This window comes from Macaca fascicularis, chromosome 7 (assembly GCF_037993035.2).
Source record: "Macaca fascicularis isolate 582-1 chromosome 7, T2T-MFA8v1.1".
In the NCBI taxonomy this organism is placed as follows: Eukaryota; Metazoa; Chordata; class Mammalia; order Primates; family Cercopithecidae; genus Macaca; species Macaca fascicularis.
In genome coordinates, this window is record NC_088381.1 from 113,170,924 (window position 1) to 113,196,629 (window position 25,706).

The 25,706-nt window shown below is 39.2% G+C and overlaps 1 protein-coding gene across 22 annotated transcripts in view; it reads left to right on the plus strand.

The window, feature by feature from the left end:
- The first annotated feature begins 92 nt into the window (after window positions 1-92).
- FANCM (FA complementation group M) overlaps window positions 93-25,706 on the plus strand; it is a 71,448-nt gene continuing 45,834 nt past the window's right edge. For 5 of the 22 annotated variants that reach the window (XM_005561180.5, XM_015453744.4, XM_073997323.1 and 2 more), the window contains exons 1-8: window positions 93-702; window positions 1,279-1,451; window positions 5,150-5,227; window positions 18,019-18,177; window positions 21,631-21,762; window positions 23,668-23,800; window positions 24,438-24,563; window positions 25,092-25,178. In XM_005561180.5, coding sequence (XP_005561237.3) covers window positions 195-702; window positions 1,279-1,451; window positions 5,150-5,227; window positions 18,019-18,177; window positions 21,631-21,762; window positions 23,668-23,800; window positions 24,438-24,563; window positions 25,092-25,178 — 1,396 coding nt within the window. In that variant the 5' untranslated portion in view covers window positions 93-194. Of the gene's footprint in view, window positions 703-1,278; window positions 1,452-5,149; window positions 5,228-7,742; window positions 7,858-18,018; window positions 18,178-21,630; window positions 21,763-23,667; window positions 23,801-24,437; window positions 24,564-25,091; window positions 25,179-25,706 lie in introns of those variants that run through there. The other 17 variants (XM_073997326.1, XM_073997313.1, XM_073997316.1 and 14 more) reach the window with 8 other exon arrangements.

The following is a 25,706-nucleotide window of genomic DNA, read 5'->3' on the forward strand; positions in this document are numbered from 1 at the left end:
GTTTCCGGGAAGCCAGCCAATGATATTCCCAACGCAAACTCAGTGGCAGCATTTTCTACTGGATAAATTGGCTTTAGTCCCGCCTTCTCGTTGCAGAGTTTTGCGCGAAGGAAACCGATGGGGATCGGAACCGTAGCGGTTGAGCTGCCGCTGCTACGGATATCTGACCGAAGCCTTCGGTGGTTGTTGGCCTAATGAGCGGACGGCAAAGAACGCTTTTTCAGACGTGGGGCTCAAGTATCTCCCGATCATCTGGGGCTCCGGGTTGTAGCTCCGGAACTGAGCGACCTCAGAGCCCTGGCAGCTCCAAGGCGCCTTTGTCAGCAACAGCGGAGGCTCAGCTGGAGTCGGACGATGATGTGTTGCTTGTCGCGGCGTACGAGGCTGAGCGGCAGTTGTGTATAGAGAATGGCGGGTTCTGCACCTCCGCGGGCGCCCTGTGGATTTACCCTACCAATTGCCCAGTGCGAGACTACCAGCTGCACATCTCCCGAGCTGCTCTGTTCTGCAACACGCTGGTGTGTCTACCTACCGGACTGGGAAAGACCTTTATTGCCGCCGTGGTCATGTACAATTTCTACCGCTGGTTCCCTTCAGGAAAGGTGGTCTTCATGGCCCCAACGAAACCCTTGGTGACACAGCAGATCGAGGCTTGCTACCAGGTGATGGGTATCCCTCAATCCCACATGGCCGAAATGACAGGTATCTTAGACTGGACTAATTTTGAAGTAAGAGCTGGGTCTCCAGGGGAAAACATGCGTTTTGGTGGAAATAGAGTTAAAGGAATTCCTGACCCATGTGGAATAGTTCCCAAGCTAGAATATGTGCATCTTATGCCCTCTCTCTTAAAACATTATCTACTTGTAGCAAGCCCAACACTGATGAGTAGGGTTACTTTATTCAATCTTCAGAGAATATCTGTAGCTTCTCATGGTATTTTGAAGCTATTATATGTGTATACCCCATGGGTAACTGAACATGGTGTTTCCTGGCATTCTTCCTGAAAAAGATTTCTCAGTTGAAGAAATTGCCTCTCTTCAAATATTATGCCATTTTGTAGGAATTTTCTAAAGATAATTTGGTTGTAGTCCTAGATAAGTGCCAGCTTTGATATTTGGACCACACCAGAACTTTAAAATGTAGCATTCCGATGAATTGTCAAATTGTTTTTCTCTTAATATTACCAAAGCATGTTTGCCTTCTGAAAAGGCCAGACTATTTATATTTTATAGATAACAGTCTGAAGTTTAGAATGTAGAATGTCACTTTTATTTTCAGGGTCTACACAAGCTTTCACCAGGAAGGAAATATGGTGCAGTAAGAGAGTCCTTTTTCTTACACCTCAGGTCATGGTAAATGACCTTTCCAGAGGAGCTTGTCCCGCTGCTGAAATAAAGTGTTTAGTTATTGATGAAGCTCATAAAGCTCTCGGAAACTATGCCTATTGCCAGGTAATAATTTTGTTAAACGGTATTTTGTAGTGTAACTGTACTGTTAAAGAGTATTTTGGCGAATAGTTACTAGTGCGATGGAAGTTATTGACAATATTATAAAAAGCCTTTACGTCTATTATCTCAGAACAGATGGTGATAAAGAATATCTGTACTTTCTGTCATCCATTCAAATTAGTGTCTCCACTGCCTTTTGCTGTTATTGTTGTTTTCTTTTTCTTTTTTAAGACTAACCAGATAATTAGTGTCAGATGTAGATCATAAGAGCCTAGTCATGGTTGGGACAGTGATCTAAAATAGGGTATGAATGGAGTTTTGAAATTAATAAAGATTGGTAGTGGATATACGATGTCTTTTCTTGGCGGCTAGGTAAAACAATGACATGATGTATGCCACATACCTAACACAGTGCCTTCCAGTTGAGTACTCCAGGAATATAAAATAAGATGAAGTAGTGGGATGTGGTTGTAAACATCATTCATATCTTTGCACTCAATGAAACTGACTCTCTGTTTCCCTCTTCTATTAAGGGGGACCTTGCCTCTTCTACTTAAGGGCCAGGTCATTAATATTTTATGCTTAACAGTTTGAAAGCCTTTGTAGGCCATAGTGGATAAAGGTGGTGGGGACTCATTAAAAAATATTTAGCTGGGATAACACTTAAGATTTGAAAGAGATTAGAGAGAAGAAGGCTAAAGACAGGGTATCTAATGAGGGGTAGAAGGGATGTAGGATGACTTCCAGATTTCTGACTTGGAAAACTGAAGACTGTGAGTTCTGAATGGAGAGCAGGTTTAGGGGAACGTGGAAAGATGGTTTAGATGTGTTGAGTTTGAGGTGTCTATGAGGAATTCAGCTGTAAATATTCATTAGGTGATATTGATAGAAGTATGGATCTTGCTGGAGAGTTCTGAGGTAGAGATACAGATTTGGAAATTATAAACATATAGATGGTAGCTAAAACTATAGTAGCTGGTGATGATAGGAGGAGATTATAGAGCAAGAATAAAAGAGGGAAAAGGTAGGGAAAGTTAATTTCATTTAGGGCAAAGACATGAATTTCACTGCCAGTTTTTGAATTTGTATAGTCATTTCTTTGGGGACTGTAAATGTTATTTTATTATATCTCTGTATTGGGGATAATTGTCATCTTTTTTAATAGTTGATCTTCCTAATTATATTCAGGAAATGAATATAATATATTTTTCCAGTTATTTGTATCATTCCAAATTAAATTAATACACAGCATGTTAAAAATTTCCACCTGAGAGGGGCATTTAAAAACTTTTAGCTTGAGGCCAGGAGTTTGAGATCAGCCTGGGCAACATAGTGAGACCTTATGTCTACAAAAATGAAATGAAATAATAAAGCACTTAAAAAATTTTTTTTGGGCCGGGCGCGGTGGCTCAAGCCTGTAATCCCAGCACTTTGGGAGGCCGAGGCGGGCGGATCACAAGGTCAGGAGATCGAGACCACAGTGAAACCCCGTCTCTACTAAAAATACAAAAAATTAGCCGGGCGCGGTGGCGGGCGCCTGTAGTCCCAGCTACTCAGGAGGCTGAGGCAGGAGAATGGCGGGAACCCGGGAGGCGGAGCTTGCAGTGAGCCGAGATCGCGCCACTGCACTCCAGCCTGGGCAACAGCGTGAGACTCCGTCTCAAAAAAAAAAAAAAAAAAAAAAAAAAAAAAAAAAAAAAAATTTTTTTTGATTCCAACTGTATGGAATACGTTTTGAAGATTTAGCTGGTAATTATTTTATTTTCAAAACATTTCTAGGCATTAGATGATTTTTTTTTAACAGCAAGACTTTATGAATACAATAAAACATGCATTGACTTCATTAATAATCAGACAGCCCTGACAGCTTACACTACATTGAATATTCCAGATACATATTCCAATAGGCACACCTGCTCCATGAAGCACACACCACCATTTCCTCTTCTACAAGATGCTTGAGAATTCCTCCTGAAAAGAAGTAATGTATTTGGCTTACTTTTCATGTGTAAGAGTTCTGGAAGGCATATTGATACATGTGCCATATAACAATAAAATGATTTCACTCAAAACTGCCTCACAATCTGAAAGAACACTTTGAATTTTGGCTATCATACAAAACAGATTTTTAAAAGCATCAATCCAGTAAGCTGTCTTTTTGTCTTCCTTACTGCACTCATGACTTTTCAAAAATCTTTCTATGATATGTAAGGACCATCACTTCTAGCATTAAGCTAAACTGAAAATGGTCACTAGGGATATTTTGTCTTGCATCAGTTTTTAACTATAATTTTACTTGTTTCTGAAGAATAATAAGTATAATGTTATGTCTTCATATGCAATCTGTACCATATTTTTAAAAACTCGATAAATAATATCAGTATTAATCAAGATTCAGTGTTAGTCTCATTGAATTTGTTTTTGTCTTGGGTTGAAATTGGAGTGATTTTTGAATAATCTGGTTTTATTGTTTAATCCTGTGTTTAATTTGGGAACTATAGTATACTGAGAGCTATTCCTGCAAATCAGTCTACTTTGAAAGTGCATTTTCCTCTATACTGGGGCTTCACGTGAAGTGGCATTTGGGAATCTGGCAAATTATCAGTATTAATCATACTAGAAATGGTTGTTGAGTTCAAACCAGGAAGTGCAGATGGTGATTTGGTACTACCGAGGAAATGTTTTAGGATTTAAAAAGATACTTAGATTTTAAAAATTACCTCAAATGACTATATTTTTTAATGAATACACTTAATTTATATATTGTGAGCTGGGCGCAGTGGCTTGAACCTGTAATCCCAGCGCTTTGGAAGGCCAATGCCAGGGATCACTTGAAGTCAGGAATTCAAGACCAGCCTGGGCAACATAGGGTGACCCTGCCTCTACAAAAAGTGAAAAAATTAGCCAGGCCTGCTGGCACATACCTTTAGCCCCAGCTGCTTGGGAGGCCAAGGCAGTAGGATCACTTGAGCCCCCCCAGAGTTTGAGGCTGCAGTGAGCTATGATGGATATCATCACTATGCTCCAGCCTGGGCGACAGAGTAAGACCCTGTCTCTAAATTTTTTTTTTTTCAATTGTGAGTTTTCCATAAAATCTAACTTAAAAAAATCTTTCACAAAATTTCAAATATAATTTCATATTGCTATTTAAAATTTTGCTCAGTTTTATCTATTAAGGTTTATCTTAATCTGTCAAGTGTGCATATGGATATAGCTGTAAGGCTGAACTGTGGCCCAGACAATGGAAACTGAACTTTCTTCCTCTTTTATTTGACCTTAAAGCAGCCCTTTGAGTTTTTTTTTTTCTTTTGTAGAGACCGGGTTTCACCATGTTGCCCAGGCTGGTCTTGAACTCTTGAGTCAAAGTGATCCACTGCACTTGGCCTCCCAAAAGTATTGGGATTACAAGCATGAGCCACCGTGCCCAGCCCCTTTGAGTATTTTGATTTGCCTCTGTATTTGGCTTTGATGTTGCAGTTTTTTCTGTAGAAGAAGCCGTACTGTGTTCTTGATCAGCATAGAGTATAAACCTAAATCATTTGCTCTTCAGATAACATAACTGGTGGTGGTTCACTCACTAGACCATCAATATATTGATTAAGGAATAATGATAAGGGAACATGTATAATAGGTAGTTTAACAGAACCACTGTTATTTTTGCATTGAACAGATGAAACTAAACAACTTTTTTTTTTCTTAAGGTTGTAAGAGAACTAGTCAAATATACAAATCACTTTAGAATCTTGGCTCTAAGTGCCACACCAGGTAGTGATATAAAGGTAAGTAAAATGTTTTTCCATTTATTACAGTTAAGAAAATAAAGCTTTTGGCCAGGTGCAGTGGGTCACACCTGTAATCCTAGTGCTTTGGGAGGTGGAGGTGGAAGGATCACTTGAGGCCAGGAATTCCAGACCAGCCTGGTAAGACGTATCTCTACAAAAAATTTTAAAAATAGTGGAGCATGGTGGCACACATCTGTAGTCCCAGCTACTCCAGAGGCTGAGTCAGGAAGATAGCTTGAGCTTAGGAGATCGAGGCTGAAGTTAGCTATGATCACCACTGTGCTGCCGCCTTGGTGACGGAGCAAGACCCGTAATCCCAGCACTTTGGGAGGCCAAGGCGGGTGGATCACAAAGTCAGGAGATGGAGACCATCCTGGTTAACACAGTGAAACCCCGGCTCTACTAAAAATACAAAAAATTAGCTGGGCGTGGTGGCAGGCACCTGTAGTCCCAGCTACTCAGGAGGCTGAGGCAGGAGAATGGCGTGAACCCGGGAGGCGGAGCTTGCAGTGAGCAGAGATTGAGCCACTGTACACCAGCCAGGGGGACAGAGCGAGGCTCCTTCTCAAAAATAAATAAATAAATAAATAAATAAATAAATAAATAAATGAATAATACAAATCCTATGGGGCCAGATCAGTTTTCCATTGTAGTATTTATCTAGTTTGACATGAGAACTACAACATTTCCTGCAACCTGCTTAGCTTTTTTTCAGTAGTTGTAGGACTCCCCTCCTCTCCCCTCTCCCCTCTCCCCTCTCCCCTCTCCCCTCCCATCCACTCCCCTCTGTTCTGCTCCATTCTCCTCCCTGCTCCCCCTTCCCTTCCCCCTCCCCGGTCCTTTCCCCTTCCCCTTTCCCTTCACTTTCCCTTAGCTTACCTTCCCCTCCTTTCCTTTCCTTTCCTTTCCTTTCTTTTTTTTTTTTTTTTTTTGACGGAGTTTCGCTGTTGTTACCCAGGCTGGAGTGGAATGGCATGACCTTGGCTCACTGCAACCTCCGCCTCCCAGATTCAAGCGATTCTCCTACCTCACCCTCCCAAGTAGCTAGGATTACAGGCGTCCACCACCACCATGCCTGGCTAATTTTTGTATTTTAAGTAGACACAGGATTTCACCATGTTAGCCAGCTGGTGTCCAACTCCATACCTCAGGTGATCCGCCCGCCTCAGCCTCCCAAAGTGCTGGGATTACAGGCGTGAGCCACTATGCCGAGCCCAGGAGTTTTATTAAATTAGTAGTTTTCAGACTTCAGTGTGCATAAGAATCCCTAAAACCTGTTAAAAATGCAGGTATTTTCAAATAGTAAAATGATTTTTAAAAATTGTTACCGTTTTCAGTTTTTTAAAGTTTTATTTTGAAATAACTTTAGATTTCCAGAAAAATTGCAAAAATTGAAGTCTTTTTTTGGTCCTCTCCCATCTTCCCCTAATGTTAACGTATCATATAACGATAATAAAATTATCAAAGCCAGAAAATTAGCATTGGTATACCAGTAACTAATCTGCAGATCTTGTCTGAATTTTGCCAGTTTTCCCACTGATGTACTTTTCTGCTGTGATCTCACATTGTGTTGTCATGGCTTATTAGTCCCTTCTAATCTGTGATGATTCCTCTCTTTTCTTTTCTTTTTTATTATTTTTTTTTGAGACGAAGTCTCACACCGTTGCCTGAGCTGGAGTGCAATGGCATGATCTCAGCTCACTGCAACCTCCACCTCCCGGGTTCAAGCGATTCTCCTGCCTCAGCCTCCTGGGTAGCTGGGATTACAGTCGCCTGCCACCACGCCTGGCTAATTTTTTGTATTTTTAGTAGAGATGAGGTTTCACTATGTTGGCCAGGCTGGTCTCGAACTCCTGACCTCGAGATCCACCCGCCCGGGCCTCCCAAAGTGCTGTGATTACAGGTGTGAGCCACTGCGCCCGCACGGTTCCTCTTTTTCCTTGTTTTCCATGGCCTTGATGCTTTTGAAGAGTAGGTGCCAGGTCTTTTGTAGAATATCCCTGAATTTGGGTTAGTCTGATGTTTTCTCATGATGTGGTGGCATTATGCATTTGCTAACAATAATCCAGAAGTGATGCTGTACCTTTCTCAGCATATCCTATCAGGGAATACATGACGATGGTTTGCCTTTTTACTTGTATTGTTAATCTTGACTTAGTTAAGATGATGTCTTCTTGGTTTCTTCATTGTAAAATTACTGTTACTCCCTTTGTAATTAATAACTATCTTGTGGGGGAAATACTTTGAGACTGTGTAAATAATACTGTTTTAGCATCTGATGTTGGTTCTTGGCTTGCAACAATTATTGTTGTGGTATTTGCCTAATCATTCTTTCTCTCTTTTACATTCATTAATTTGAATTCTTCTGCAATAAAGAGCTTTTTTCCTTCTATGGGCCACAGTCCAATACTATTTTGTCAATTTTATTAAGATTGTTCCAGCTTTGGCCATTACGACCTCCTTCAAGGTCCTGTGTCCTTTAGACATGCACTTTTTTTTTTTTTTTTAATAGGGTCTCACTGAGTTCTCCAGGCTGGAGGGCAGTGCACAATAATACTCACTACAGCTAAATTTCTCAGGCTCAGGTGACTCTCCCATGTCAGCCTCCTGAGGAGCTGGGACTACAGGTGCGTGCCACCACACTCAGCAAATTTTTGTATCTTTTGTAGACACAGAGTCTCCCCGTGTTGCCCAAGCTGGTCTAGAACTGCGGGTCTCAAACTCCTGGGCTCAAGTGATCCACCTGTCTCAGCCTCCCAAAGTGCTGGGATTATAAGCATGAGCCACCACACCTTGCCACCCTTTTTTTTTTTTTAATGCTTCTGCAACTTTCTGACATCATAAGATACATTATGCTCCTTTAATATCTTTTCGGCCCAGCCATGGAATCAACCATTTCTCTGGGAAATTCTGGTTTCCTTTATTGAAGAATGGTAAAAATGCAGATTTTGAGACCTGTCCTGTAACATTCTGATTTTAGTCGCTCTGAACGGTCTTCCATATTGAGTAAGGATTTTATTGGATGCATTCTGTGACAGCCTTCTTAAAAAAAAATTTTTATTTTTATGGGTACATAGAAGGTATATATATTTATGGTATATATGAGATATTTTGATACAGGCATGCGATGCATAATAATCACATCAGAGTAATGGGATATCCATCACCTTAAGCATTTATCCTTTTTGTTACAAACAATCCAGTTATACTCTTTTCGTTAGTTTAAAATGTACACTTATTATTGACTATAGTCACCCTATTGTGCTATCAAATATTGGATCTTATTTATTCTATTTTTTTGTACACATTAACATAGGATCCCCCCTCCTACCCACCTCCCCCCCACCCTTCCCAGCCTCTGTAACCAACCTTCTACTCTCTATCTCTATGAGTTCAATTACTTTAATTTTTAGCTCCCACTAAAAAGTTAGAACATGTGAAGTTTGTCTTTTTGTGCCTGGCTTATTTTACTTAACATAATGATCTCCAGTTCATCTATGTTGTTGCAAAATGACAGTATCTCTCTTTTTTTTTTTAATGACTGAGTATTACTCCATTGTATGTATGTACCACAGTTTATTTATCCAAACATTCGCATGTTGATGGACACTTAGGTTGCTCCCAAATGTTGGCTATTGTGAATCTTGCTGCAATGAACATGGGAGTGCAAATATCTCTCTGATATACTGATTTTCTTTCTTTTGGGTATATACCAAGCAGTGGGATTGCTGGATCACATGGTCGCTCTATTTTTAGTTCCCTGAGGAACCTCCAAACTGTTCTCCATAGTGATCATACTAATTTACATTCCCACCAGCAGTGTATGAGGCTTCCCTTTTCTCCACATCCTCACCAGCATTTGTTATTGCATGTCTTCTTGATAAAAGCCATTTTAAATGGGGTGAGGTGATATCTTATTGTAGTTTTGGTTTGCATTTCTCTGACGATCAGTGATATTGAACACCTTTTCATATACCTGTGCCATTTGTATGTCTTCTTTTGAAGAAAAGTCTATTCAGATACCTTGCCCATTTTTCAAATTATTAAACTTTTTACTATAGAATTATTTGAGCTCCTTATATATTCTGACTATTTATTTGCTTTTGAGACAGGGTCTCATTCTGTAGCCCAGACTGGAGTGCAGTGGCACAGTCATGGCTCACTGCAGCCTCAACCTCTGGGCTTAATCAATCCTCCTGCCTCAGCCTCCCACGTAGCTGGGACTACAGGCCTGCAACACCATGCCTGGCTAAGTTTTTTTGCTTTTTTCTGTAAAGATCGGGTTTCGCCATGTTACCCAGGCTGTTCTCAAACTCCTGGGCTCAAGGAATCCGCCCACTTCAGCCTCCCAAAGTGCTGGGATTACAAGCATGAGCTATCACACCTGGCCTCCATATACATTTTAGGACTGTTTTTCCTATTTCTGTGAAGAATGTCATTGGGATTTTGATAGAGATAACAAGAGAGAGAAAGAGAGAGAGAGAAAGAGAGAGAGAGAGATTACATTGAATCTGTAGATTGCTTTGGGTAGTATGGACATTTTAACAATATTGATTCTTCCAATCCATGAACATAGAATATCTTTCCCTTTTCTTGTGTCCTCTTCAATTTCTTGCATTAGTGTTTCTTAGTTTTCATTGTAGAGCTCTGTCACTTCTTTGGGTAAGTTTATTGTTAGGCATTTTGTTTTATTTGTGGCTATTGTAAATGGAATCACTTTCTTGATTTCTTTTTCAGATTGTTCACTGTTGGCATGTAGAAATGCTATTGATTTTTGTTCGTTGGTTTTGTATCCTGCAACTTTACGGAATTTTCTTACTAGTTTTAATAGTTTTTTTGATGGAGTCTTTAGGTTTTTCCAAATATAAGATCATATCATCTACAAGCAAGGATACTTTGACTTCTTCCTTTTCAGTTTGGTTGCCCTTTATTTCTTTCTCTTGTCTGATTGCACTAGCTAGGACTTCCAGTACTATGTTGCATAACAGTATTGAAACTGGACATGTTCGTCCTGTTGAAGATTGTAGAGAAAAGACTTTCAGTTTTTCCCCATTCGGTACGATACTAGCTATGAGTTTGTCATATATTACTTTTATTATGTTGAGATATGTTCCTCTACCCTCAATTTTTTGAGAGTTTTTATCATGAAGGGATGTTGAATTTTATCAAATATTTTTCAGCATCAATTGAAATGATTATATGCTCTTTGTCCTTCATTTTGTTGGTATGATGTATCACATTGACTGATTTTTGTATGTTGAACTATCCTTGCATCCCTGGGACAAATCCCACTTGGTCATGATGAATTTTTTTTTATCATATTGTGGAATATGGTTTGTTGATGATTTTTGCATCAATATTCATCTGGGATATGGCCTGTAATTTTCTCTTTTTGATGTGTCTTTGTCTAGTTCGGTGTCAAGGTAATACTCTAGCCTTGTATAATGAGTTTGGAAGTATTACCTCTTCATCTATTTTGTTTGTTCAGATTTTGGATTTCTTCATGGTTCAATCTTGGTAGGTTGTATGTTTCTAGGAGTTTATTCATTTCTTCTAAGTTTTCCAATTTATTGGCATATAGTTGCTCATAGTAGCCACTAATGGTCCTTTGAGTTTCTGTGGTATAGATTATAATGTGTCTTTTTTCATCTCTGATTTTATTTGGGTCTTCTCCCTTTTTTTTTTTTTTTTTTTTTTAATCGTTAGTCTGGCTAAAGTTTTGTCAATTTTGGTTTTGGTTTTTTTTTTTTTTCAAAAAACGAACATTTTGTTTCATTGATTTTTTTTTTTTGTATTGTTTTCTTCATTTCAAATTCATTTATTTCTGCTCTGATTTTTATTATTTATTTTCTTCTACTAATTTTGGGTTTGGTTTGTTCTTGCTTTTCTACTTCTTTAAGATACACTGTTAAGTTATTTATTTGAAGTTTTTCTTTTTTGATATGGGCACTTAATAGCTATAAACTTGTCCCTCAGAACTAGTTTCATTATCTCTTGTAAGTTTTAATATGTTGTGTTTCTATTGTCATCTGGTTTCAAGAAATTTTTTAATTTCCTTCTTAATTTCTTCATTGACCCACTGGTCATTTGGGAGTGTACTGTTTGATTTCCATGTGTTTGTATAGTTTCCAAAATTCCTCTTGTTATTTGATATTATTTCATTGTTTTCAGATGTTTTAAGACTTGTTTTATGATCTAACATATATATGGTTTGTTCTTGAGAATGATCCAAGTGCTGAGGAGAAGAATATATATTCTGCAGCTGTTGAGGAAATATTCTGTAAATATTAGGTCCATTTGGTCTATAGTGTAGATTAAGTCTGATGTTCCTTTGTGGATTTTCTGTCTGGAAGATCTGCCCAGTGTTGAAAGTGGGGTGTGAAGTCTGCAGCTATTATTGTATTGAGGTCTATGTCTCTCTTTAGGCTCTAGTATTTGTTTTATGTATCTGGGTACTCCAGTGTTGGGTGCATATATATTTAAAACTGTTACATCCTCTTGCTGAAGTGACCCCTTTATCATTATATAATTATCTCCTTTCTCCTTTCTTATGGTTTTTGTCTTGAAATCTATTTTGTCTGATGTAAGTATTGCTACTTCTGCTCTTTTTTGGTTTCTATTGGCATGGAATATTTTTTTCCATCCCTTTATTTTCAGTCTGCTGGTATCTTTATAGGTGAAGTATGTTTCTTATAGGCAACAGATCATTGTGTCTCATTTTTTCATCTGCTCAGCCACTCTAGATCTTTTGATTGGAGAATTTAGTTTGTTTATGTTCAGTGTTTTTATTTATTTATTTAATTTTTTGAGACGGAGTCTCACTCTGTCACCCAGGCTGGAGTGCAGTGGCGCAATCCCGGCTCACTGCAAGCTCCGCCTCCCGGGTTCACGCCATTCTCCTGCCTCAGTCTCCCGAGTAGCTGGGACGACAGGCACCTGCCACCATGCCTGGCTAATTTTTTGTATTTTTAGTAGAGACCAGGTTTTACCGTGTTTGCCACGATGGTCTCAATCTCCTGGCCTCATGATCTGCCCGCCTTGGCCTCCCAATCAATGTTTTTATTGATAAGTAAACTCTTACTCCTGCCATTTTGTTGTTTGTTTTCTGGTTGTATTGTGTTTTTTTCTTTCTTCTTTCCTCCTTTCCTTCCTTCCTGTCTCCCTTTTGGTGAAGGTAATTTTCTCTGGTGGTACATTTTAGTGTCTTGCTTTTATTTTTTGTGTATCTGTTGTATGTTTTTAGATTTTAGGTTATCATGAGGTTTGCAAATAATATCTGTAACCCATTATTTTAAATTGCTGACAACACTGATTGCTTATACAAACAAACAAGCAAGCAAAAAGAAAACTAATACAAAGTCTACACCTTAACTTTTTCTCCTTGCTTTTTACCTTTTTGTCAGTATTTTTATCTTACTGTACTGTTTTTGTTTTGAAAAGATATTGTAGTTATTTTTGATCAGTTCATCTTTTTGTCCTTTTACTTAGGACATGAGTAGTTTATACACTGCAGTTACAGTGTTATAATATTCTGTGTTTTTTAAGTATTTACTATTACCAGTGAGTTTTCTACCTTCAGATGATTTCTTATTACTGATTAACGTTCTTTCTTTCAGAACTTAAAGTATTCCCTTTAGCATTTTCTTTTTTTTTTTTTTTTTTGTAAGAAGGGTCTAGTGTTGATGAAACCCCTCAGCTTTTGTTTATCTGCGAAAGTCTTTATTTCCCCTCATATTTGAAGGGTATTTTTGCTGGATATACTATTCTAGGGTAATTTTTTTTTCTTTCAGTATTTTAAATATATCATGCCATTCTCTCCTGGCCTGGAAGGTTTCTGCTGAAAAGTCTGCTGCCAGATGTATTGGAGCTCCATTGTATGTTGTTTCTTTTCTCTTGCTGCTTTTAGGATCCCTTCTCTATCCTTGACCTTTGTGAGTTTGATTATTAAATGCCTTGAGGTAGATTTATTTGGGTTAAGTCTTCCTGGTGATCTATATCCTTCTAGTACTTAAGTACTGATATCTTTCTCTAGGTTTGGGAAGTTTTATTATCCTACTGAATAAACTTTCTACCCCTATCTGTCTCGCTACCACCTCTTTAAGGCCAATAACTGTGAGATTTGCTTTTTTGAGGCTATTTTCCACATCTTACAGGCATTCTTTATTCATTTCTCTTTTTTTTTGTCTCTTTTGTGTATTTTCATATAGCCTGTCTTCACGCTCAGTATTTCTTTCTTCTACTTGATGAATTCTGCTTATATTAAGAGACTCTGTTGGATTATTATGTCAATAGCATTTTTCACCTCCAGAATTTGTACTTGATTGTTTTTGATTATTTCCATCTCTTTGCTAAATTTATCTGAGAGAATTCTGAATTCGTTCTCTGTGTTATCTTGAATTTCCTTGAGTTTTCTCAAAACAGCTATTTTGAATTCACTGTCTGAAAGGTCCCATATCTCCTGGTACCTTATTTAATTCATTTGGAGAGATCATATTTTCCTGATGGTCTCGATGCTTTTGGATGTTCACCTGTGTCTGGATAATAAAGAGTTAGGTATTTATTGTCTTCACAGACTGGAGTTGTTTGTACCCATCTTTTTTAGGGGGAAGGATTCCCGGGCATTCAGAGGGACTTGTGTGTTGTGATCTAAGCTGTATTTCCATTAGGGAGCACGCCAAGTGCAGTTAACACTTTAGTTCTTGCAGACTCAGAGGCACTGTCTGAGTCTCAGAGAGAAACAAATGGAGTTTCTCTCTCTGTGCTAAGCTACCTGGAGCTGGGGGTGTGGTAACACAAGCCACCTTGTGGCCATGACCACTGGGACTGCACTGGGTAAGACTTGAAGCTACCACAGCACTGCGTCTCACTCATGGCCTGCTGTCACCACTACCTGCCTGCTGTCTATGTTTACTTAAGGCTTTACAATCAGAAAGAGTTGAAGCCAGCCAGGCTTCTCTCCTTTCTTTCAGGGTAGCAAGTTCCCCCAGGCCCTGGGCAAGTCCAGAGATGCCATCTGGGAGCCAGGAACTAGAGTAAGAAACCTTAGAAATCTACCTTGTGCTCTATACTACTGCAGCTAAGCTTGCACTCAAAGCACAAGATGAAAGCCTTCTCACTCTTTCTTTCCACAGGCAGAGGAGCCTCTCCCCATGGCCACCACTACCATAGGCCCATGGGGTGTACCGCCAGTCTACTGCTGATTTTCACTTAAGGCCCAAGGACTCTTCAGTCAGCTTGTGTTGAATGCTGTCAGGCCTGGGACTCACCCTTCAGAGAAGTGGGTTCCCCTCTGGCCTGGGACAGTTTCAGAAATGCTGTTCAAGAGTCAAGGCCTGGAATCAGGTCCCCAAGAGCCCATTTGTTGCTCTACCCCACTGTGGCCACGCTGGTACCTATGGTATAAGACAAAGTCTCCTTTACTTCTGCTTTTCTCAAGCAGAAGTAGTCTCTCATTATAGCCATCATTGCTAGAGATGTGCTGGGTCTCACCTGAAGCTGGCATGTCTCAGAGTCTCACCTAAGGCCTATGACATATTACCTGGGTATGGCTGATGGTTATTAGGGCCCAAGGGCTCTTTAGTCAGCAAGTGATGAATCTTGCTAGGACTGGGTTCTTCCCTTCAAGGTAGTGGGTTTCCTTCCCGCCCGGGGTACGAATAGAAAAGTTGTCAGGGAGCTAGGGTCTGGAACGGAGACCTCACTACTCTGCCCTATCCTGTTGTGGCTCAGCTGATATCCAGGATACAAGACAAAGTCCTCTTTACTCTTCCCTCTTTTTTCCTCAAGCAGAAGGAGAGTCACTTTTCATTTCTGTGAGCTGCATAGCCTGGGGTTGAATGAAGGGTGGTGCAAGCACTCCTTTAACTGTCCCAGCTGGTGTCTCACTAGGTCGTGTGCCCCTCATGTTCATGGTCTCCAGAGCACTTGCCGGAAGTTAAGTTCCAACCACTAGGATGGGGAATTCCCTTCTGGCTAGGACTGGTCTAAATGCTCCCTCTGTGGTAGCACTGAGTTCCACTTCGTTTTGCTTTTCACTGTGACAGAGCAACACTTAGTTCAAGGCACACTCTCACAGAAACTGCACTCTTCCTCCCCTGAGTTCTTGGATTCTTTCTCCACACCACAGGGCCTCTGGGGGATGAGGGAGGGGTGGTGTTGATGATTCAAGATTATGTTTCCTGGCCGGGCACGGTGGTTCACACCTGTAATCCCAGCACTTTGGGAGGCCGAGGCAGGTGGAACACGAAGTCAGGAGATCAAGACCATCCTGGCTAACACGGTGGAACCCCGTCTCTACTAAAAATACCAAAAATTAGCCGGGCGTGTGGCGGGCGCCTGTAGTCCCAGCTACTCAGGAGGCTGAGGCAGGAGAATGGCGTGAACCCGGGAGGCGGAGCTTGCAGTGAGCCGAGATCGAGCCACTGCACTCCAGCCTGGGCGACCGAGTGAGACTCTATCTAAAAAAAAAAAAAAAAAAAAAAAAGATTGTGTTTCCTATCCTCTTCAGTGCCTCTTTCAGCAATATGAAGTGAATACCAGGTACTGTGATTGCTCAGTTGATTTTTGGTTCTCATGAAGGTGCTTTTTTGTGTAGACAGTTGTCAGATTTGATGTTCTGCGTGGGCAATTATCTGTATTTCCATCTCGCTCCATGCTTCCAGTGATAGCTTTTAACTCTCCCAAGCTGCAAGACTTTTTTCTTCTATCCTCTTTTTGATGAGCTTAGAAATTTGTATCCTATCTCTGGTTTTCTCCCTGACCTCATTTAAACATTCATGTTTTTCAGTCAGTTTAAAAATGCCATTCCTTCAGAAAGATCCGTTCTAACTAAGCTATCTTGTCAGTGTTCCCTATCTTGTTATTTTCTTCTTAACATTTGTGATAATCTGTCATTCTTTTGCATATTGATTATTTGTGGTCCTTCAGCGCCACTAAAATATCAGCTACACGAATGTAGGGATTATGCCAATTTTGGTACTCCTCTGTCATTAACTCAATGCCTGGCATGTGGGAGTTACCCATGTATTTCTTTCATGAATGAACTATTAAAAGCAATAAGCTTAATTTTATAAAATGGTCCCAAATGTACTCTAGATTTTGAATACATAAGGCCCCCAGTGATTATGATTATGGTGTGCTGTATTGGGCACTTTGCCAGGTATTGGGAATGCTAAGATATGATTCTTACCCTAGGCTATTTTGTTTTGTTTTGTTTTCCTGAAATTCAGCCCTCCAGGCTTTCTTTGTTTTTTTTTTTTGAGACAAGGGACAAGGTCTTGCTCTGTCACCCAGGCTGAAATGCAGTGGCAACTGTAGCTCACTCACTATAGCCTAGAACTCCTGAGTTCAAGTGATACTCCAGCAGGTGCTTGCCACTTCACCAGCAATTGTCATTTTTTGTAGATATGGGGTGTCACTATGTTGCCCAGGCTGGTTTCAAATTCCTGGCTTCAAGCAGTCTTCCCAACTTGGCCTCCCACAGCCCTGTGATTACACCCTTAGGCATGAGCTGCTGCCTGGCCTAAACCCACAAGGCTTTCTATTTTTGTTTGGGTGCCATGGCTCACACCTTTAATCCCAGCACTTTAGGAGGCCAAGGTGGGCGGATCACAGAGGTCAGTTGGAGACCAATTAGGCCAACATAGTGAAACCCCATCTGTACTGAAAATACAAAAATTACCTGGGTGTGGTGACGTATGCCTGTAGTCCCAGCTACTGGAGAGGCTGAGGCAGGAGAATTGCTTGAACCTGGGAGTCAGAGGTTGCAGTAACTCGAGATAGATTGCGCCATTACACTCCAGCCTGGGCGACAGAGGGAGGTTCCATCTCAAAAAAAAAAAAAAAAGCTGGACACGATGCTTCACTCCTGTAATCCCAGCACTTTGGGAGGCCAAGGTGGGTGAATCATGAGGTCAAGAGTTCGAGACCGGCCTGACCAACATGGTGAAACCCCATCTCTACTAAAAACACAAAAAATTAGCTGGGCATAGTTGCAAGCGCCTGTAATCCCAGCTACTGGGGAGGCTGAGGCAGGAGAATCACTTGAACCCAGGAGGCAGAGGTTGCAGTAAGCCGAGATCATGCCACTGTGCTCCAGCCTGGGTGACAGAGTGAGAGTTCGTCTCAAAAAACAACAACAACAACAACAACAACAACAACAACTTTTAATTTTTAGATACTCTCAGGATTCTCTTTCTTTGTTTTGTTTTGTTTTTTTTTTTTTCTTTTTAATTGTTAATCACACTGTCAGTACCATAGTCTTCTGGTACAGTAGTTGTTTACACTAACAGATTATATGTTTTTTCTCCAGTTTCCTAATTTTATAATGAAGTCTATTTATAAGCTTTGGGTACATGAAATTTAGCCCTGGAAATGTATTCACATCATATATGTTGATTTAAATGGAAAATATTCTACTAATTTATCAATAATTGATTTAGTATTGCTAATTTGAAATTTTTGTCTGAGTCTTTATAAAGACTGTATTTGGAAAGTACCAAACTACATTTGAGGAACTTTTTGGACATTTACAGTATTCTTATTTCTCAGATGCTTTGCTTGAAGGTCTGTGTGGGAAAAAGATGTTTTGGAAGCACTTTTCACCTGTTGTACTACTTCTGATGTACTTTTCTTATAGGCTTGTCTTCTTTCTTTTTTGGTATTTAATGATATAAATTTCTGGTGCTTCTTTCAAAATTTTACTGCTATTTTATTTCTGTTAGTGACTTAAACTAAAAAATTTTAACATGTAATGTAATTTATAATCATACTTAATTGATTTCGCATAGGCTGTGCAACAAGTTATTACTAACCTGCTAATTGGGCAGATAGAGCTTCGTTCTGAAGATTCTCCAGATATTTTGGCATATTCTTATGAAAGAAAAATTGAAAAGCTTATTGTTCCACTTGGTGAAGAACTTGCAGCCATCCAAAAGACCTATATCCAGGTAAGCCATTTTTATGACATTTAGGATTTCATAAATAAACTGGTAATTTAATTATTTCAGCTAACAGGATTTGGATGTGATAATATACTTATTTATTTATTTATTTTTTTTTTGAGATGGAGTCTTGCTCTGTTGCCCAGGCTAGAGCGCAGTGACCAGATCTCGGCTCACTGCAAGCTCCGCCTCCCGGGTTCCCACCATTCTCCTGCCTCAGCCTCCCGAGTAGCTGGGACTACAGGCGCCCGCCACCTCGCCCGGCTAGTTTTTTGTATTTTTTAGTGGAGACGGGGTTTCACCGTGTTAGCCAGGATGGTCTCGATCTCCTGACCTCGTGATCCACCCGTCTTGGCCTCCCAAAGTGCTGGGATTACAGGCTTGAGCCACCGCGCCCGGCTTAATATACTTATTTTTATATAATTGATATGTTGAAAAAATTCTTTGAAGTTAAAATTTTTGGAATGAGCACCGTGTTTTGTATTTACTAGCAAACTATTATTGAAAGGGAAAATACAAAAGACAGGCCATTTGTAAAGCAAATAATAGCCTTACATGGTTTTGCATTTTTTTAAGTAAACCTTTTAACTGGAATATAGAATATGCGCATACATACACACACACACAAACAGTGAAAGTAGACAAAGCTCAGTGAATTTTCACAAAGTGCACACACCCGTAACACGAACATGTGCTGAGATTCAGCCAGAAGTTTCTTTGTTTTCTTTTTGTTTTTTTTTTGTTCGGTTCAGCTCACTCACTGCAGCTTCCACCTGCCCGGTTCAAGCGATTCTCCTCAGCCTCCCAAGTAGCTGGGATTACAGGCGCATGCTACCACATCTGGCTAATTTTTCTATTTTTTAATAGAGACGAGGTTTCGCTTTGTTGGCCAAGTTGGTCTTGAACTCCTGACCTCAAGTGATTCTCCTGCTTCGATCTCCCAAAGTGCTGGGATTACAGGTGTAAGCCACCATGTGCCCGGTCCTCAGAGGTTTCTTTGTAATGAAATATATTTTCACTGTTGTCCTCCCTGATCCTTTATACAGCAGTGCTTTGCAACTGGGAATTATTTCACCTACCTGGCAACATTTGGGAATGACTTGACACATTTTTGGTTCTTACAACAACAACAACAACAAAAAGACAGGATAGAAGGGGAAGGCAAGAGGTGAAATGTGGAGTTATTATTGGCATCTAGTATGTGGAGGCCAGGAAGCAGCTAAACATCCTACAATGGATAGGACAGCAACCCCACAACAAAGAATTGTCTGGCCCAAATGTCAATGTTATAGCTGTTGAGGACCTGCTTAGACAATTGTCATTTTCACTGGGAGAAATTTGAGGTAACACATTGTTTTTCTGCAGTTCATACTTAGTGTCATGGTAGAACAACATGTTTTCACATTTTCATTGCCATGGATTAAAGATGGTTACAGGAATAGATAACCAAAAAGTTATCTGTCACTTAATCTATAATAAGTCTTTCTTAAGAGACATTTTGTAGTAATACAGCTTGTTTTTTGTTTTTAAATTATTTGCATTATTAAGATGTGGCACAGTCTTTTTGTAATCGTCTCTTTGATATTAGTGCATTTTTAATTGAAAATCATTCCATTTATAACAACGTAAATATGATAATTCTTATAATCATATACAAATGTAATTTAATTTTGTTGGTATTTTTAGAGTGCCTTATTAGGCAGTATGATCAACAAAGTTGGAAGGGAGGAAAATACTGTATTAAACTAGCCATAGTTTAGAAAATACAAATTAGGCAAAAATTTAAACAATTACATACTGCTATAATAGGTCTTCATCTATCGGTCTCCTTTTGTGCCATTAAGCTCATTTCTGCCTCAGGACCTTTTTGTTTGCTGACTTCTCTCTCCGGAATCCTTTGTCCTTAGAACCTCACATGGTAGACATACCTCATCATTCACATGTAAACTCAAATGTTCGCTCCTCAAAGAGAGAGTCTTTGTTCACCTTATTTAATAATGATCCCTTTCCTCTCAAAGACTCTACAGCATTATTGTGTTTTAGATTCTTAAATGCATTTGTTATAATCCAAATGATCTGCTTTCTTTGTTCGCTTCTTTATTCTTTGGTTCTCTCCTTTGGAATGGAAATTATATGGGAGCAGTGACTTTATTTGTCTTAGCCACACTGTCCCCAGTGTTTTAATTTAATTTAACTTAATTTAGGAGAGCTAAGTAATTAAACATGAGGCCAAAGTACGTAAGAAAGTGGCAGTCTTTTATTGCAAATATGCACACACTCTCGGTGGAGGTTCTCTGGTCCTCAGGTGTGGGGGGCCAGGGAAGTCGCTCCGGTCCTTTTGGGTGATGTTCTCCGGTCCACAAATACCGGGGCGGAAGAAGTCACACCGGCGCTTACCGGCAGCGGACTTTCATGCCTGGGAGCTGGACGGGGGAGGAGTTTGGGGCGTGTGTGTAGGAGTGGCTTCTTGAATTTCGGTGTCCCCGGCTTGACGTCACTCTGCACATGCTCAGTTGATTTGGTTCTTTTCCTGGGCGCGGGAAAATCTGTGATGAAAAACCCGGAAACAACAGGGACTGCTCCATCTTGTTCACCTTCTTCCATTTTGTCCTTTCCCCCTCACCCAAACACCCAGCATTTAGAGCACTGCTTGTTACATAGTAGGTGCTTAATAAATATTTGTTGAAAAAAATGAGTCAGTGAGTAAAATTAAATATACTCAAGACATTTCAATTTATTCAGTACTTTACAAACTACAAGTATCTGCTGAGGACCTAAGTGCCAAACTGGTCTAGGTACTGAGGTTGTAACAGTGAAGAAATCAAAGGTCTTCTTTCATGGTACTTACACTTAGATTACAGTGTGTGTAGGTTGAGGGAGAGAGGAGTTTGAAATATAACAGATTAGGGCCGGGCGCGGTGGCTCAAGCCTGTAATCCCAGCACTTTGGGAGGCCGAGACGGGCGGATCACGAGGTCAGGAGATCGAGACCATCCTGGCTAACACGGTGAAACCTCGTCTCTACTAAAAATACAAAAAATTAGCTGGGCAAGGTGGCGGGCGCCTGTAGTCCCAGCTACTCGGGAGACTGAGGCAGGAGAATGGCGTGAACCCAGGAGGCGGAGCTTGCAGTGAGCCGAGATGGCGCCACTGCACTCCAGCCTAGGCGACAGAGCGAGACTCCGTCTCAAAAAAAAAAAAAAAAGAAAGAAACAGATTAACAAATGTGTTCTTAAATTATAGTTGTATATAATAATTGCTTATGTTGATTTTTATATGGATATTATTTGGGGATAGATGTGAAGTAGTTTTAAATGTTATCATTGCTGAGTTTACTTAAACATTCATTGTAAGGCAAACCTTATTAAATATATAATTCCTATTTTAATATGTGAGAAAATGATTGTACTTGAAAAAGGACTTAGAGCAAGCTTAAACTAGATTGCTTTTAAATTTGCAGATTTTGGAATCATTTGCCCATTCTTTGATTCAGAGGAATGTTTTGATGAGAAGGGATATCCCAAATCTAACAAAATACCAGATAATTCTGGCAAGAGATCAATTTAGGAAAAACCCATCTCCGAATATTGTGGTAGGTATTTTTAAATAAATTTTGATGACAGAGTAAATTTTCACCTAAAGCCAGGATAAAACATAGGTACTGATTTTTTGGGTACCTATTAGCTCATCAAAAAATGAGGCTGAACACAGTGGCTGATGCCTGTAATCCCAACTCTTTGGGAGGCAAAGGTGGGAGGATCACTTGAGCCCCAGAGTTCAAGACCAGCCTGGGCAACATAGTGAGATCCTGTCTCTACAAATATAAAAAAAAAAAATAGCCAAGTGTGGTGGTATGTACCTACTCAGGAGCCTGAGGCAGGGTAGGATTGCTTGAGGCTGGGTGGTCGAGGTTGCAGTGAGCTGTGATTTTAGCATTGCATTCTAGCCTAGGTGACAGAGTTAGACCTGTCTCAAAAAAAAAAAAAAAAAAAAAATCAGAAATGTTTATATAGTTTATAAAAGCATGAAAAAAACCTGGCAAGAATACAATGTAATGATTTGTATTAAGATAAATTTTACCTTTTAACTTTTTCTTTCTTACTTTTTTTTTTTTTGAGACAGAATCTCGCTCTATTGCCCAAGCTGGAGTGCAGTGGCGTGACCTTGGCTCACTGTAACCTCTGCCTCTCAGGTTCAAGTGACTCTCATGCCTCAGCCTCCCTAGTAGCTGGGACTACAAGCACGCATCACCATGCCTGACTAATTTTTGTATTTTTAGTAGAGAGAGGGTTTCACCATGTTGGCCAGGCCAGTCTCAACCTCCTGACATCAGGTGATCTGCCTGTCTTGGCCTCCCCGAGTGTAATCCCAAAGATTACAGATGTGAGCCACAGTGCCCAACCTTTCTTTTTAACTTTTAATGAAGAATTTGTCTTTAAGTCCATTTATTTTGTAAAGTCGCAAGGCCATGAGAGGGTAGATTGTAACTGAATTTTAGACACAGAACATTTATTCTTATTCTCAATACCAGAGTTTAAAGGAAGCATCACAGCAAGCTTCTTGTTTCTAACCTGCATTGGAAAAAAATAAATGGATAGGAAAATGTCTGTCAAACTAGGTCCAAAGGTTAAATGCTACTAAAAATGTTAGAAAACAGTAGTCTTCATCTCAAAGAAAAATAATTAGAATATGTTCTCCATGCTGTCCTTAAAAACTATCTTATGAGATAGATACACATACCATGTACTTCCATAAAGGAATGTGTCCTTCATTTTTCCATGAGAGTAGTGGTTGAAAGCACAAGGCCTCTTAGCCAAAATTCCTGGGTCTAAATAGTGGTTCTGCTACTTACAGCTTGTATGAGCTTCCTCATCTGTAAAATGAGCATAACAATAGTAGCTACCTGCTAAATACTAAGATTAAGTGAATTGTGCAAGTAATGTGCTTAGAATAGTTTCTGGGGCTCAGTATCAGATATTTTCATAGCACTTAAACTTGGTATTAAATGTTGGCATTAAAACAGTCTGATTAAATATTTGTATTTTTGCCAGTAACATTCATGAGGATAGGCCATATCTAACTTATTTCCCATTTCCATTGTATCTAGCTCAGTGTTTGACATGTAGTAGATGCTTACTATATAGTTTTGAAAGAACAAATATATCTATATACTGCCAATTAATTTACCTGTAAAGAAAAACAGTATAATTTTTTTCTCCTTTACTTATTTTTAAAATGTAAGTTTCTTGTTTAATTAAAGAAAAAAAAATAAAGGGGCAGATTTTACATAAAAAATACATTGGTACCTTTCCATAGCAACATCCTGTAAGATGACATTTAATAACCAGTCAGTTATAGCAGTATAGAAGGGAATGATTATTATGATCATTTGGATTATATTATAAATGTTACACTGACTATGGCCTGACAACTTGGGCATGGAGCGTGTATGTTCATTTATTTCTCTGGTTAAATTTGACATATGCTGTTTTTCTAGGGAATACAACAAGGCGTAATCGAGGGAGAGTTTGCTATTTGTATTAGTTTATATCATGGTTATGAATTATTGCAGCAAATGGGAATGAGATCATTATATTTCTTCCTTTGTGGAATTATGGATGGAACTAAAGGTAAATTATATCAAATTATTTAAAGAAATAATGACATGTATTATTTTGGCTAAAGACATTGAAGGGCTGGGCACAGTGGCTCATGCCTGTAATCCCAGCACTTTGGGAAACCGAGATGGATGGATCACTTGAGGTCAGGAGTTCAAGACCAGCCTGGCCAACATGGTGAAACCCTGTCTCTAATAAAAATACAAAAATTAGCCGGGTGTGGTGATGCACACCTGTAATCCCAGCTACTCAGGAGGCTGAGGCGGGAGAATCGCTTGAACCCGAGAGGCGGAGGTTGCCTTGAGTCAAGATTACGCTGCTGCACTTCAGCCTGGGCAACAGAGCGAGACTGTCTCAAAAAAAACAAAACAAAAAGACAGAGTTTGGATTACTTAAAAATGATTTATTTTAAAAAGCACTGGAATAATTAACAAATGGCCATGTTTCTTTGTTTTTAATAAATTCCTGGAGAAAAGGAAACCATTCATTAATACATATATGAATGTAGAACTGCAAAAAGTTGCTGGTTTTCATGTTTACACTTGAAAAACTTACATTCATTGCTAAAGTTTAATTTCTTTTTAATAAATAATACATTTTATCAGTTTTATTATTATTTATTTGGAAAACCTTTTCTTAATTTCTGAAGGGATGACACGGTCAAAAAATGAACTTGGCCGAAATGAAGACTTCATGAAGCTCTATAATCATCTAGAGTGTATGTTTGCACATACACGTAGTACTTCAGCAGATAGTGTTTCTGCTATCCAACAAGGTCTGGTTTTTCTTTTAAAATTATGTATTGCATTGTGTTTCTTAATCAAAGTTAATTTTGAAATTTTGCTCCTTTGATGCAAATGTCTACAATTATTTATATTTTGTAGCAACAGATCTGTTAAATGTGTAACTATTTCATTTTTAAAGTTAAGATTAATATATACAAGTTTAAAGTTTATATGCTTTAAACAATGTTTAAACTATAAACATATAACAGATGTTAGTAGTTGTTAGTGGTAGTGAAAATTCTCAGAACTATCAAAACCTGATTTATAGTTTAAAATATATTTTTGCTTTGCTGCTGGTTCTTGTTTAGGTTCTCTCAGAATGAAATTTTTATGAAAGTTCAAAGTTCATTTTACAGTAAGACTTATGTGCTACCTAGATGTTACCTCTGGTTTAAATTTAAAAAATTTTTTTAAAAAAGTCCAACATATGCATTGGAAAAGATAACTTTAATATACACTAGTGTAATTGAATATGGAAAAAAAATTTTTTTTAAATTGATATTTTTGTTTTTTTCCAGGAGATAAAAATAAAAAATTTGTTTATAGTCATCCAAAGTTAAAGAAATTAGAAGAAGTTGTAATTGAACACTTCAAGTCATGGAATGGTAGGTCATGTTTAGTAGCTTTAAGGCAAGGCAAAGTTATTGCAAGAGGTAGAACTTTACTTATGGCCGGGTGTGGTTGTTCATGCCTATAATCCCAGCACTTTGGGAGGCTGAAGATCACGGGAGGTCAGGAGTTCAAGACCAGCCTGACCAACATGGTGAAATCCCATCTCTACTAAAAATGCAAAACTTAGCCGAGCATAGTGGCGCATGCCTGTAATCCCAGCTACTTGGGAGGCTGAGGTAGGAGAATCGCTTGAACCTGGGAGGTGAAGGTTGCGGTGAGCCGAGATTGTGCCATTGCACTCCAGCCTGGGCTACAAGAGCAAAACTCAAAATAAATAATCTCGAAAATAAAACAAAAAACTTCAACTTACTAGTTTATTCTAACATTTCTTATGGAGAAGATGGGCTTTTAATTACTCTGGATAATGAATACTAAAAAGCTCTGAGAAATTTTGGAAGGGTTAGGGCAAGGGTGGTGGTGGGAATGTTAAGAATAAGGTACTATATAAGTTAGCTTGGGAT